Below are 15,461 nucleotides of genomic sequence, written 5' to 3'. Positions count from 1 at the left end.
CGTTGGACAATAATCCATTGCATACACCACAGCCCCCCCCAAAACACAGGTGACCCAGAGGGTAGGCTAAAAAACATCTCACCAAAACACAACATCCCATTATCTTTTGATCCATCTTAAAGTCTTTCACAGGTTTTTCCCACAAAGGCCTCAACCATGCAAAGGGTGCAGTTGGCCACTGGGAACATTTAGAAACAGAAGACCTCCTGCTGTGTGAATAAAAGAAAACTAAGTAAAGGCATTTGTGGAAGGTATGGGGAAGCAAACACAAGGTTTACCATTTAATTCTTGAGATTTCTGGCTGAAAAAGATTTGGTTCGGGCTTGTAACATAATTTAGTGAGGCAATACTGAACCTAGTGATGTGTAGGAAATCAGATCACTATGCAAGTGTTCTTGATATTTCATACTACAAAAAACTTACTCAAAAATGTACTTTAAAATTTTATTTTTCATATAATGGTTTTGTATACTCTCAGAGTAACTTTTTTTCCTAATAAAAGCTGTTTTTAAGATTTCCATTGGCTATGTTAATGCAGAGTTAGAGAACAAAAAGTAGTAGCTTACTACTAGTTAGTAGTAAGTGCTTAATGAGGCTAGATTCAACACTCCACTCTCGCACCCCCTGCCCTTCTCAGTTCTGCCCACTGTCACCTCAGAATTAGCACCACAAATTGCAGGCACAAGTTAATAAGAACACTCCAAGGGCACGCCCTACAGTTTTCATTACTTAACGTGGTACAAATCCGCAGTGTTAATGGCTATATCGTTAGAAGTTACCCTTTCAACAAATCCAGTTCACAAGTGACACAAAATTCTGGTCTACCTGTAGAGAAGTAACAATTGTGAACAAGAGGCCTACAAACAAGAAAAAAATTTGTTTTTCTTTTTTCGTTAGAAAAAGCCCTTAGATTACTCTGTTTTTTGTGTTTTTTGTGGGGGGCAGGCAGTTGTTTTGTTTTGTTTTTTAGATATTGTTTGTAATGAGGTGATTTGCTTGGGAATTGGGCATGTTCCCTAATCAAATATTTGAAATATTTAGGCAGAAAGAGTTAAAAGATGTTGAATTAGTATTTTTTTCCCCTAATATCTTCCCAATAAAGATATAGCAAAAGAATAGTTTATCTACCAAGAACCTTGTTTTGCAGGGTTTTTAGCAAAGTGCCTGTGATTAGGCTAACATGATTTGGGGTGGGGGGCAGGGGGGACACTCAGACAGGCAATGACAACATCTGCATTGTAATAGAAAAGCTTCTATTCAAAGACAGTTGAAAACAGATCAAACACCAATCTAAACAAATGCTAAAACAGAAAACAAAAACGTTCTTAATATTTTTTGTAATATTTTTGAAATGTCCTGGGATTTGGTGGACCAATGTATGGATCTTTTAAAAAGGTCTGGACTAAAATTTCATATGGTTTGTAAACTATTAAAACAATAGACTATATTATCTGATTCGATAGAAACATAAATTTATTTTCATGACTTTTAAGAAATTTTTTCAGGAGGATTATTTATGAAAAGTAGCACAGCAATGTTCAGGAATTGTTCAAAGCAACAACTCTGTGTCTGTATTCATTTTCCTTTACCATACAAAGAACTGGACTGAGATCACCAGCTTATTTTAGCCAGCAAAAAAAAAAAAAAAGAAAAAAAAATATATATATATAGCTTCATTTACACTATTATGTGTGTGTGTTCATATGCAAACCTCAGCATGTTTCAGATGAATTAGCCTGTCTTCATAGGACCACCAAAGGATGACCATAACATTGATTCAAGTGTAATATGATGAACTTTTAAAAATATATATATTCATGCAATGTGTAGTTTAATTACAGTAATGTGATTTTGAGTTTATGAAAGTTACCTTGTTTTTACATTAGTAAACTTAAAAAAATCACTCCTTTAAACCCCATTAATGTTTCTATTCAAAGTGTTTTAAGGATAATTTTTATTATATATTTCCTTTTTTAAAAAGCACAAAATACAAGCTTAATTCTGCTCTGGGACAAGTTCTTTCTTTTAAGTTATAGTTTGGGTCATTTCTACATGTAAAGTTCAATATATTTAAAGGAAAAGTACAAAAAAAAGAGACATTTATAGATATCTATTGGTAAGTAATTCAGATCTGTACTTACCATGAAAAAGCAATCATTTTGTAAAATTTTATATCTCAATTGCTGAGAAATTATAAATAGTATTTCTTTATTTTGGCAGAATATTAACAATGCCTAGGAATCATTTTTAAGTTAGAATGTGAACTAAACACTGTACCTGAGAGTATCTTGGTGATATTTTTTCAGTGTATTACTGATAATGGAACAGCATTTTACAAGCAATCTAAAAAAAATCCCCCTAAATTAAAACGTTGTCTATCTTATATAAAGAGGAGAAAAAAATTAGAAAAAGAGAAGAGAGTCACAAAGTGAAAAGAACCAAACTACCAATGGGAAAATCAAAGAGTTATTATAAAGTATTAATCACCAACCTTATGATTTCTGATCTAAAAATAAATGTTATACCTATTTAATTTATTTTTTTAAAATAGTATTTAAAAATTTTTATTGCTTTTAGACTGTGGTCATTTCCTTTATGACCTGAAATACATGTGTTAGGCATATCATCCAATTGGCACCTACCCTCTTTTAAAGGTAGAAAAAAGATGAGTATTATATTGTAATACTTTGTTCTCTCTCTCCTCCTCTTTCTATTTTTTGTTTTGTTTTGTTTTTTGTTTTTGTTTTTGGATGGTTGGTGATTTGTTTGCTTCTCCTGGTTCCTGTTGATCAGTGGTGTTTGGCCAGTTTGTATTTTTCCAGACATCACTCCACGATGTTGTTGAGGTGTATGATGGGCCAACTCAGCAATCTTCTCTGTTATCTTCCCTCTCAGGATCCCATTCAGGTATCCTTTAATAGAACTGCCATGCATCAGTTATTGATTAAAGACTGACTTTGATTGGTATTAGAGTGAAAGTTGAGATTTATGTCTTCCATATGAGAAATAAACTGAAAATAGAATCACTCTTTATTGAAAACAAAAATAGAAACACAATAGTAACTCAAACACTTGAGAAAAATATAACCAACTATTTTGGGGGATTGTAATCAAGTAAATATAATATTTAGTCACTTAGTCTGTGGTATTTAATGTAGTATAAAATATTTAAGGATTATTTTTAAAATGAAACAATATGTATCAAAATGTAATGAAAGCCTTCTGGTAAAAACGTTGAGATTGAAGCTGAACCCAAAGAAAATATATTATCAAAGGTAGGACATATTAAAGTAATTTGATAAAACATAGATTGGCATTTTCAAATAACTGTAAATTAATATAATTTGTTAGGTTTACTGAATGAAATTATTTATGATATCTTAGTGTTTGTTTTGTTGAGTAGGAGAATCACTTCCACTGAGTTCAGGTAATCAGATCACAATTCGATTTACTTCAGTTGGACCAATAACAGCTAAGGGATTTCACTTTGTTTATCAAGGTAAGTGACCCTGTAGCCTAGAAACACACTAAGGAATGATATCAGTTTCCTCGTGCTATGTTCAGAGCTATTAATGATGAGATCTTCATAACCATATAGGAGAAATCAAAGTTGTTTTTAGTTTAGTTTTTTTTTTTAAGTTTTGCGCTGTTCCCTCTCCCATCACTAGAGCACTGTTACTTTGACCAAAGTCAAAAGTGACCAGTGCTTCCATCATCATTCTCAAGTATGATTTTCCTTACTTCCAACATATTGTTTTAAAACATTTTTTTTCTGACAACTCTTCACACTCTACATATTCTGTTTTCCTCATAGCCTAACATTCTAAATTAAAAATGTGCAAAATTTTGTGCTGATGTACTTAGACATTCAGGGAAATCATTATTCCATTCTAAAATTTTAGTTTCTCATTCTCTCAGGAGATTTCAAACTTTCCCGCGGCTATTAAATATTTTTGTGCAATTGAAAGTTTGTTTACACACAGTTTCTTCTCGCCTTTTATAGACAAGCTTCCACATTATCATTAAAATATTAAGGGCTATAATTTGAAACATTTTAATTGTATATGATCATGTAGTAGTTATTCTCAAATGTGTATTGAACTTTATTCTTAAGACATTTATAAACATATTTGATACTTTTATTAACTTCCTTTATCCCATTTTTAATGTTGGCTGTAATATTTTACTGTTTCATTTTTAATAATATTCCTTCATTAAACAGTATGTGATATTATGAATTTAAAAAGGCACTATTACAAGTCATATAAGAGGAATCAGTCTATTTGGAATTCATCATATCATTTTTTGGGCTGTTGTCAAACCCTTTAATCCCATCTGTATGTGTTTTAAAAAGAAAAAACATCCTGTTATCATTCTATTTTACTAAACCAAAAAAAAAAAATCACAATCAAAGGACATACCTATAAAGTCTAAAAGCAATTTCAAATTTGATATCATATGATTATGAAAATAAAAACTTTTATTGTTGTTAATCTGTCTGACCTCTATTTTACTTAGCCTTGAACATAATTGTCTTCATCAATAACAAACATATTTTGAACAACTAAGTTTGTGAACACACAGTGAAATTAGTAAAATGTTGTGTTTTCTTTTTTAAATCTATGAAACTACTGAAAAATAAAAAGTGACATTACCTCATGTAACCTGACACATGTTTGAACTTGGTATCCCAGTTTAAAAAGAAAAAAATATGTTTTTCAGTTATCATCCCATAAATTGAAATACCTAATTCAAACTATTTTGTTATATTAATAAGAATTTAGTAAAACAAAAAAATAAGAAAAAAACCTTACTTGATGTTTAAAGGCTCAAAAGTAAAATGTTTTCTAAATAAAAAATCTTGATGACAATAGCAGTATTCAATTTAAATTGTATTTTATTCTGTATGAATATTAAAACTTTTAGAAATGTATTTAAGTTGTTGAGTACTGATAAGTGAAGATTTCTTTGAAATTTGTTTTAATAGTTACATTTTGAAATCTGTATTTCTCTACCAAATATAAAATTAAAATCAATAATTATTTGTACACAGCTGTTCCTAGAACAAGTTCCACACAATGCAGTTCTGTGCCTGAACCAAGATTTGGAAGAAGGATTGGCAATGAATTTGCGGTTGGCTCATTGGTTCTTTTTGAATGTAATCCAGGATATATCCTCCATGGATCCATTGCAATTAGGTGTGATACAGTGCCCAATTCTTTGGCCCAATGGAATGATTCTTTACCTACCTGTATTGGTGAGTATGTAAATTTGAATGCTCTGTGATTATATATATTTTATATCAAAATTAGTTATCTTGCATCTATCAATAATTCTATATCTAATAGTTATGAATTAATTTTTAAATACTTCATTAGTTATTGTGTACCTAAATATGCAAGCAAATGTGGATATTTGATGCAGTTCAGATGTACTGTGATCAATGAAAAACATTTTGTGTTGAATTAGCTGGATAGTTTCCTCATTTATTGATTTAGATGTATGGAGATATATGTACATATTGCCAATAGCACAAAATTTGAATGCTACTAATATGGGATTGTTAAAAATAAGTATCTCTAAAATTTTATGCAGAGATTCCAATGCCAATATGTGAAGAATTTATATCTCTTTTAAAGACCTCAGAAGCTGATTTTTTTAACATATTATACTTTGGCATCAAAAGAATTACAAAATATGCATTATAAAATAAATATTTTTTTCATCTATTAGTTATAGATATGTGTAAATAATACAAAATAAGAGATTTTTTCAGTCTCTCACAAGTCTAAGTGGTAACATTTTGAATGAGTGGAATATATAGGGTTAGTCAGAAATCAAATTGTTTAAAACTTCATTTTTGCAAGACTATATCTAATTTAAATTGGTAAATAGAATATACACTTTCTAAAGTTATCGGCTCTTAACCCTGTTAAATTACATGAAACAGATTAAAATAGTTACTAAGCCACAAAAAATTTAGAATTTTATATTATTTCAGGATCATTACAATGACTTTTGGCTCTTGCACATTTCCATAGATGTGGAAAAGGTATGTTAGGAAGTTTATTTCTTCTTTGTCCCAAGAGCATATCTGGAAATTATTTTCTTTGATTACAAGGTATTATATATTTTTTTAAGATTTATTTATTTATTTGAGAGAGAGAGAACATGTATGTGGGGAGTGGGGGGCAGAAGGAGAGGGAGGGAATCTCAAGCAGACTCCCCACTGAGCACAGATCCCAAGGTAGAGCTCTATCTCAGGACACCGAGAACATGACCAGGCTGAAATTAAGAGTCTGATGCTTAACTAACTGAGCCACTCAGGCACCCCTGATTATATAGTATTATATTAAAAGAAGAATGGTAAAATTTAATCTCAGGTTAAGAAATAGTTCTTGTGTGGGACACCTGAGTGGCTCAGTCAGTTAAGCAACTGCCTTCGGCTCAGGTCATGATCCCAGGATTCTGGAATTGAGTGCCATATCAGGCTACCTGCTCAGCAGGAAGTCTGCTTCTTCCACTGCCTTCCATTCCCCCTGCTTGTGTTCCCTTACCCTCTTTCTGTCTCTGACAAATAAATAAATAAAATCTTTTTTAAAAAAAAGAAAAGAAAAAAAAGTATTAGTTCTTGTGAATTGAATTTTTTTATTAAAGTTATATTGGTATATGATTTAGAAAATAAGAGGAAGAATTTTTTAAATAAAAGATAAGCAAAATTTTGTTTTTATTTTAATGATCTCAAATCCAACTTTTCAGAGAGGGTGACATTATATGCACACATATAACATATACACTTATAAATATATAAAATGTATTTTTGATAACATCTTGCCATACTTGAAAAGAAACTATATATATATCAATACTTTTAATTTTTAACTTTTAAAACATATTTTACCACATTTCAACACAGATTTAACATAATATTGGCTCATAGTTCATTAAAATAAAGTGTATTTTAAAATTGTGAATCAATAAACTAATTTCTACTGAAGAAGGAGTAAAGATAAAGTCTGTTTATATCATTTATAGAACATGTTATTGTATAGGATATATCTGCTCTAAGTATCATATATTTACCATCCACATCAGAACATTATTAGTAATTGTGCTGGGAAGATGGCATAAACCAAGGCTTTTATGAATATAAAGAAAGGATGGATGGTCACTTGGTCTTTCTAGGAACTTGATATCACCAGCCCCAAAGCATATAACTAGCATATCTCACAGGGTATTTTTCTTAAAACAAAAATCTTAGTTCTGCCCATTATAACAAATGGAGTGTGAGCTATTATTTTATTATTCTTTTCTTTGTTGAAAACTACCAAAAAAAATAATTTAAAACACAAGAAGGCTATAAATAATTCTTCAAATTTTTCATCTTTCAGCTAAATAGCCACAATTTCTTATATGATTACCAATTACTTAATCCTTTCTATTTGCCANATAATTTAAAACACAAGAAGGCTATAAATAATTCTTCAAATTTTTCATCTTTCAGCTAAATAGCCACAATTTCTTATATGATTACCAATTACTTAATCCTTTCTATTTGCCAGGTTTCATGCTGAGCCATTTAGATACATATTTAATTTAATCCTTAGAGCAAACCAATTGGAAAAGTTACTTTCAGAATTTACAATTGAATAAACTGAGTTTTAGAGAGGTAAAATAGTTATTTTTTTTAAACTGACAGGAGACAGTAGGTGCTGGAGTAGGGGCAGTAACTAAATTTTTCTGACTCCAAACCTCAGCCTAAATGATAAAGGACTGCTTCTCTTCAGGTTTTGATTTATATGATTTATAAGCTAATTCTTTCTTAATTCGATATTTACGTTTTATTTATAATGTGAGATTACTTACCCTATTGAAATACATTTTTGACAGTCAATAAGTACAGGAAAACAAATCATCTGAAGTTAATGTTCCTCCTATTTTTTATCTGGAATGGAGCTAGGGTTAATGAAACCAACAGATCTTCCCCTTTCTGTACTTTTATATCCTCTTAAGGACAAAACAGACATTTCTCCTTTTGAGCCACAATTTATGTTGCCTTCCTTATAAAATAGTAATAAATAAATTATCCTAAACTAAAGGGCCATGAGCTGAGAGAAATGTTCCTATATGTCTATGCCAAAATTAGTCATGCAATATGCATAAATTGGAAATTACATTACTTTAAATCAGCTTAATAATTGAAGAGACACACATGATAATAATAAATCTATAAATAATAATAAATAATAATAATAAATCTCTAAAGCCTCACAATGGATTTTTTAATATTTCTCTATAAATACCAGGAATCAGTCATTATTTCTGTCTCACTTTTCTCAGTAATTATTTACATAATTTGTGTCACTTTTAGTTTATTTATATAGGTATTGATAGAAAATATCAATACCATATAATAGAAGGTAACTAGGTAAGTAGCTGTCTTCATTTAGTTTCATATACATGATGAAAATTCCTTGTAGATAATCATTTATTATAAAAATAGAATGATATAATGACATCTGGAAACTCATAAACTAGCTCATTAATATTTAAATATCATTGAAAAAATCCATTTATTACTGAATGATCCCAGAACCTATATATGCAAAGTACTGAAGTGTAAATCTATAAATTATCCCTTAAAGGTTCTATTTGTGTATTTATCATGTTAAGGGGAAAACTTGTAAAGAATCATGTAAAACTGAGTAAAATCCCCACAGCTGAGAATTGTAAGTTCTCAGCATAAGGGTTAATTAAGTCTTGGGCAATAGTCTTGTGCCCTAACCTCAACACTGAGATGTAGTGAGTTACTACGTGATCCTAGAAAATTTACACAATTTCTGATTCTCGATTGCCATATCAATAAATCAGGAAAATAAAAGAATTTCCTTGTAGGTTTATTGTGACTATTAAATGATTTGGCATAGTTCTTGGAACCCTGTAAGTACTCAATAATTAAGTTGTTTTTGTTGTTGCCAAATCTTCCCTTGCAGAATCAGGAGAGAAAACTTTAATTCTAAAGGTGTTGGATCTAGAATATAGAATTTACATGCAGTGCCAACAAAAGTCTTGATATTATTTATTCTCATTTGTTGATATGTTGTTTTAATAACATTTTAAAGTTAATAAATGTAAAAATTATCTTCCACAGAAGTTTTTTGCATCTTAAAAAGCCTAAAAACCTGGACTCCTATCATCCTTTCCAGTTCTAATAATTTACCGTCCCTTGAATGCAGTATTTTTTTTTTGCACTTAAGCCTTTTAAGAAAGACATTGGAAGAAATATAATAATAATTTTTTTTTTTCTTGAGAATAATAGTAGTTATTTGTTAAAATACGCTATTTTGGGAGACTGAAATTTCTATCAATTGACACATTTAAGGACAAATGGTTTAAAAGGAACTGACTTAAAACAGTAGGTGTATGTTCATGATTTGGTTTGTTCTCATTGTTTGCAAGAGTAAAAAATTAAAATAAAGTTAAAATTTAAACAGTGATGAGGTACCTGGGTAGCTCAGTTGGGTTTAGCGTCCTACTCTTAATTTCGGCTCAGGTTATGATCTCACAGTCATGAGATCCAGCGCTGCATTGGGTTCTGTGCTGGACGTGGAGCCTGCTTAAGATTTTTTTCTTTCCTTCTGCTGCATATTCATTCTCTCAAAACAAAAACAAAAACAAAGGGTGGGGGATTGGGATAGTATGGTGATGGGTAGTAAGGAGGGCACACTGGGTGTTATATGCAACTAATGAATCATCGAACTTTACATCAAAAACCAGGGATGTACTGTATGGTGACTAACATAATATAATAAAAAAATATTATTATAACAAAACAAAAACAAAAACAAAACAGTGATTAATACAATTGTAATTGGCTTTGAGTATATATATTTAACNAACAAAAAAAACAAAAAAAAAAAAACAAAAACAAAGGGTGGGGGATTGGGATAGTATGGTGATGGGTAGTAAGGAGGGCACACTGGGTGTTATATGCAACTAATGAAATCGAACTTTACATCAAAAACCAGGGATGTACTGTATGGTGACTAACATAATATAATAAAAAAATATTATTATAACAAAACAAAAACAAAGACAAAACAGTGATTAATACAATTGTAATTGGCTTTGAGTATATATATTTAACAGAGATGTGCATTCATTCAGACTTTTCCTCTGTTCTTAAAAAGTTAAAAAAACTGCATTATCCAAAGAAATTTCTTTTGTCCATGAAAATATGAAAATGAGATAGGGTTAAAAGAAGAAAGAGTTAAAAGGACATTAAAAAAGGAGTAAAACAAGAAAAATGAAAGAACATTTTAGGAATAAGAAAGGGAAATGAGAAAAAAAGAATATATTGTGGGATAAGGAGAATTCTAAAGCCCAAACATAAATGGATTTTAGTTTAAAGCAGAGGAAAACCCCTACCCTATATTATTACAAAGCTTTTTGCTTGTATCTTAATGAAAGAAGATGTTGGTTTATTTTTGTTTGTTTCAAGTTTTTATTTAAATTCCAGTTAGTTTAACATAGTATAATATTAGTTTCAGGAGTATTACAAAACTTTTTCATATATGTCACATATATCAATCAGTTGTTTAATCCCAGTGTTTTTGCCATCAGAAATAAAAATCTATGTAAATAGAAGGAAGCTGATGCTTTTCAACTATGGTCATTCAGCAAGGACAAAAGCTCCTAGCAGGCACTAAAGCCAATCAGACTTCCAGACCAGACCCTAGTTCATGGCTGATATTCAACTTCCTGAGTAAATGTTAGTGTACTTTTCCCAACCTGGCTAGATTCAGCCTCACTTTCTACTTTAAGGGCAAAAGATGAACTAGTTGGAAGCCATTGCAGTCTCTCTGTCAGAAGTCCGTCTATTTGTAGGTAGGTCCCTGGCCTTTTTGAGAAACCTGTCGCTGTGTCTATGGAGAGTCTGAACATAGAACAGACTACCTTTTATTTTGCATTTGTTTGAAAGTGCATGCCTAGAGATAGAAATTTGAATAGGACACTTGTTTTCTGCCTAGTTCACGTGAAAGGATTATTTGATACCATTTGAGAAATAATGTACACCCTGTAGAATAGGTGCAAATCCAGAAAATTTAATATATAGGAGAAGAACCTGTGGTCTCAGTGTGAGACCAAAAATAGAAAGGTGATGATTCTAAATGACACTCAGATGATAACTCAGTTTAGGTTCTGCCATTTGGTCCAACTGCTAATCTCTACATAAATGAAAGTATACTTGTATTTCTATTTTTAATTGTAAATATTTTTGGCTTCAAAATGTTCTGAATAAAAATAATTGTGTCTGAAAATATTCAAAAAAGGAAAAGGTTTGATGTTTTAAAGATTCAAATATGAGAGTCAAGTACACAGTCATCTTTAGGTTAGTATCAAAGCATTATCTTTAATTTTATTATTTTATTTTTTTAAGATTTTATTTATTTATTTGAGGGGGTGAGGGGAAGGAGCAGAGGGAGAGGGACAAACATTCTCTGGCTGAGCGTGGAGCCCAACCCAGGGCTCGATCTCATGACCCTGAGATCATGACCTGAGCCAAAATCAAGAGTTGGATGCTTAACCTACTGAGCCACCCAGGTGTCCCAAAGCATTATCTTTAATTTTAGTTCGTTTTCAACATTTGTTCATGAATAAAATGTTAATTACCTCAAGATCTTTGAACTTTCTATTTTTTCTGCTTGGAACATGCATTCCCAAAGGTATCTTTTAGGCTTACTACATCACTTCATTGAACCTAATAATCTTCCTTGAACATCCTATCCAAAATAATTTTCTGCTACCTTCCCTCCATTTGTTCTATACCTTTACCCTGCTTTTCTTTAATGACAAGCATCCACCATATTATATGTAGTTTGGGTTTTTTTGTTTGTTTTTGTTTTTTGTTTTATTTTGTTTTATTTTTAGTTTCTTAATCTTTCTTGTCCTCCTCTGCCCTGACACTGTATTGTTTTCATGTTCCTTCAAAAGAGGGCCTGGGATCTAATGGGTGTTTAATAAACATTTGCTCAGGGAATGGATTTTAACAATTAACTGTGATAATTTCCTGAATTCTTGTAGCGGTCAAACAACTGGAAAATCCCCCAAGTCCAGGGCCCATGTATTTTCAATTTCAGGCGTTTTATTTTTTTTATTTGTTTCAGGGGTACAGGTCTGTGATTCATCAGTCTTATATAATACCCAGTGCTCACTACAACACATACCCTCCCCACCAGGTGGTGATGCTTTTGCTCACTTTGCTTGCTTACACCTTTACGAGCCATTGTAAGTTTGGAACTCTTCTGACAATATTTCTGTAGGAAAGAGACATAGGTAAAAAGCAATAGATTTACATATTATATGGGTAGTTTTATTCTGAGAGAGAACAAATTCTCTCTTCTTTACAGTTTAGATATAACCTTTGACAATCTATTTACCAGATTTTATCATTGTATTTTCTCTACCTTTACTGTTAAGTGAATGCTCAGTTAACAACTTAAGCCAAGTGAGTATCCATTTGAAACCAAAGAAGGCAGCTTTCCACACTCCTAATGATTTCCATCTCCACTATATTAATTTCGTTTCATGGTTCTTAGTGCTGTTACCAACACTTTCTTTTTTTGTTGTTGTTAGAGTAAAACACAATAAAATGTTCCATAATTTTGCAAAAACAGACAGACTGAAATTAAACTCCATTAGTCATGATATGTGAGTGGTGCCTATAGTTAAAATGGTCAAATATTAAGGTAGGTGATCCACAGGTTTAAATGACCAGTATGTAAATGATATTTAGTAATCTTGCACAAATCTATCATATCCAGCCATTCTTAGGCAAATTATAATAAAGTACAATGATATTTTGATAAGAACATTGGACTTGGTGGGGCGCCTGCGTGGCACAGTGGTTAAGTGTCTGCCTTCGGCTCAGGGCGTGATCCCGGCGTTATGGGATCGAGCCCCACATCAGGCTTCCTCTGCTATGAGCCTGCTTCTTCCTCTCCCACTCCCCCTGCTTGTGTTCCTTCTCTCTCTGGCTGTCTCTATCTCTGTCGAATAAATAAATAAAATCTTAAAAAAAAAAAAAAAAGAACATGGGACTTGGAAAAAATATCAAACTGAAAAATATGCCAAGACTGAGTTTTTATCTTCCAAATTTGACCTTGTTACACTTCAGATTTCTTAAAATTTTCAGTCTCATAAAACTCCAACCTCTCCTCCAGCTGAGACTCTGTGATTCAAATAACCCCCTGCAGCCACTAATAGCTCTGACAATATATGGCCTTAGGCATAAGTACTTCTGTTAGTGGGAGGTCTCTTTTCAAAAGCCCTGAACCTGCCATTTATTGCCTTTGGGCAAAATGTCTTTAATTAGCTGCTTATCCCATCACCTTTATCTGGTTGGCCCCCCTTCCACCCAACATGCAGAACCTTTAGAATTCCAGAAAGAAGTTTTTTTTACTTGTATTAGCTCCATGGCAACACCTGTTTATATCATCTTTTCTTAGAGCAGGAGAGAAATTGATGAGGAAATCAATCACTACAGGAGCTGAACCCTCATTCACTGATTCATTTATTCATCCATCCATTCATCCATGAAGAGGTTACTCAAAATAATAATAAATAGCAATTAGTATTTGTAAGAAGCACTATTAAGCATTTTCTTTTTTAATGTTGATACCACCACCAGGAGGTAGATAAGATTAGTATTTCTCTTAAGATAGTAAAACCTCTGTGGTTTAGAGATAAAAGCAGAATTAGGATTTGAACCCAGGATGCTTGTCTAAAGCCTGTTCTCTTAATAATCAGTAGGGAAATATAGATCTTTTAAAATAGGAAAAAAATATTTGGTAAAGTAACATACGTGGGAATTGAAACTTTATAAAGTATCATGTGTATAGTAATGCTTATCTGGGGGTACTTTTATAGTATATTTATATATTGTAATTTGAAAATTTATATTGTTATATATGGCTTGTTTAGGAAAATACTGGGAGAAAGGAATAATGCAGGAATGATGAAGAGGGACCTGTAACCACAATATTTATACAGATATACAACCAGTCTGTTCAACAAGTATTTAGTGAGTGCTTACCAAGTGTCACTTTCTATTCTAGCTCTGAATAGGAAGATAAGATTCCTGCCCTTTCGGAGTTTACATTTTAGTAGAGGGAAATTGAGCAACACATCAGTAATGTGTTGTCTTCTTTCAGATAGTGGTATGTACTATGGGGAAAAGTAAAGAAAGGGCTAGAGGTCAGACGAACACATCCAGGGCTGTTTTATATCCAAATGAAATGAAAAGTAAAGAAAGGGCTAGAGGTCAGACGAATACATCCAGGGCTGTTTTATATCCAAATGAAATGAACAGAGGGGTTTGTAATAGTCTTGGAGGTAAACATACGTACAGACTGTGAGGCAGACACAGATCTTGACATGTTTAAGCCATAGCAAGAATCCCAGGTGTCTGGAACAGAGTGAATGATGGCAAACATGATAGAAGAGTTTGGGGGGCAGAGCAGAGGCCAAGTCATATGGACCCTCAGAGGCCATGGGAAGTTTGACTTTTCTCTAAGCAGTGAGGGAATTCATTGAGCTAGGGAATGATGTGGTCTTAGTTTCTAAAAAATCACTGTGGCCAGTGTAAAGAGGGGTGGAGTAAAGCAAGAAGACAGAATGGAAGGCAATTGCAATAGTGGAGAGGAAAGGTAATGGTAATTTTGATAGGAAAGTCATGATCAGGGGTGAGAATTATTAGCTTTGCAATATTTTTTTTTAATGGAGATAAGAAAGTTTACTGATAGGTTGAACACAGATATAAATGTGAATTTGAATATAAGAAAGAGAAATTAAGATAAATGAGTCCTAGATTTTTGGCCTAGAGCTAGGTGAATGATAGTCACATTTATTGAGATGGGGAATAGTAGAGGTAGAGGAAAATTTAAGAAGTATTGTTTTAGGCATATTAGTTTTCAGATACTTATTAGGCATATTACTGGAGGATTCTGAGCAAAAGTCAAAATTTGAGATAAACATTTAGTAGTCATACTATATTGATGACATGGAAATAGATGGCATTTTTGAGGGGTGATGGTTAGAAAGAAAAGAGAAGATGGCCTGGGTCAAAGAGTGTTACAACATTTGAAGGATCAGGGGAGGAGGGTGAGCCAGAAAGAAAGAGAGAGAGAGAGAAAGAAAGGAAAGAAAGAGAGAGAGAGAAGGAAGGGAAGGGGAGGGAGGGAAAGGGAGGGGAGGGGAGGGGAAAGGGAGAAAGATTGTGAGTTTAGCCAGTGGTATAGAAAAAAGCAGGATAGGGGCTCCTGGGGATCTGCCTTCGGCTCAGGGCGTGATCCCTGCGTTCTTGGGTCAAGCCCCACATCAGGCTCCTCTGCTGGGAGCCTGCTTCTTCCTCTCCCACTCCCCCTGCTTGTGTTCCCTCTCTCGCTGGCTGTCTCTCTCTG

The 15,461-nt window shown here is 32.5% G+C and overlaps 1 protein-coding gene across 1 annotated transcript in view; it reads left to right on the top strand.

Moving 5' to 3' along the window:
* The window catches only part of CSMD3 (CUB and Sushi multiple domains 3), a 1,149,842-nt gene that overhangs the window by 971,145 nt on the left and 163,236 nt on the right, over positions 1-15,461 (top strand). The window contains 3 exon segments of the mRNA XM_034668518.1: positions 2,794-2,907; positions 3,404-3,499; positions 5,054-5,257. Of these exon segments, the coding sequence (XP_034524409.1) occupies positions 2,794-2,907; positions 3,404-3,499; positions 5,054-5,257 (414 nt within the window).

Source organism: Ailuropoda melanoleuca, chromosome 9 (genome assembly GCF_002007445.2).
Source record: "Ailuropoda melanoleuca isolate Jingjing chromosome 9, ASM200744v2, whole genome shotgun sequence".
Lineage (NCBI taxonomy): Eukaryota > Metazoa > Chordata > Mammalia > Carnivora > Ursidae > Ailuropoda > Ailuropoda melanoleuca.
This window is presented reverse-complemented; position numbering and strand designations above follow the sequence as displayed.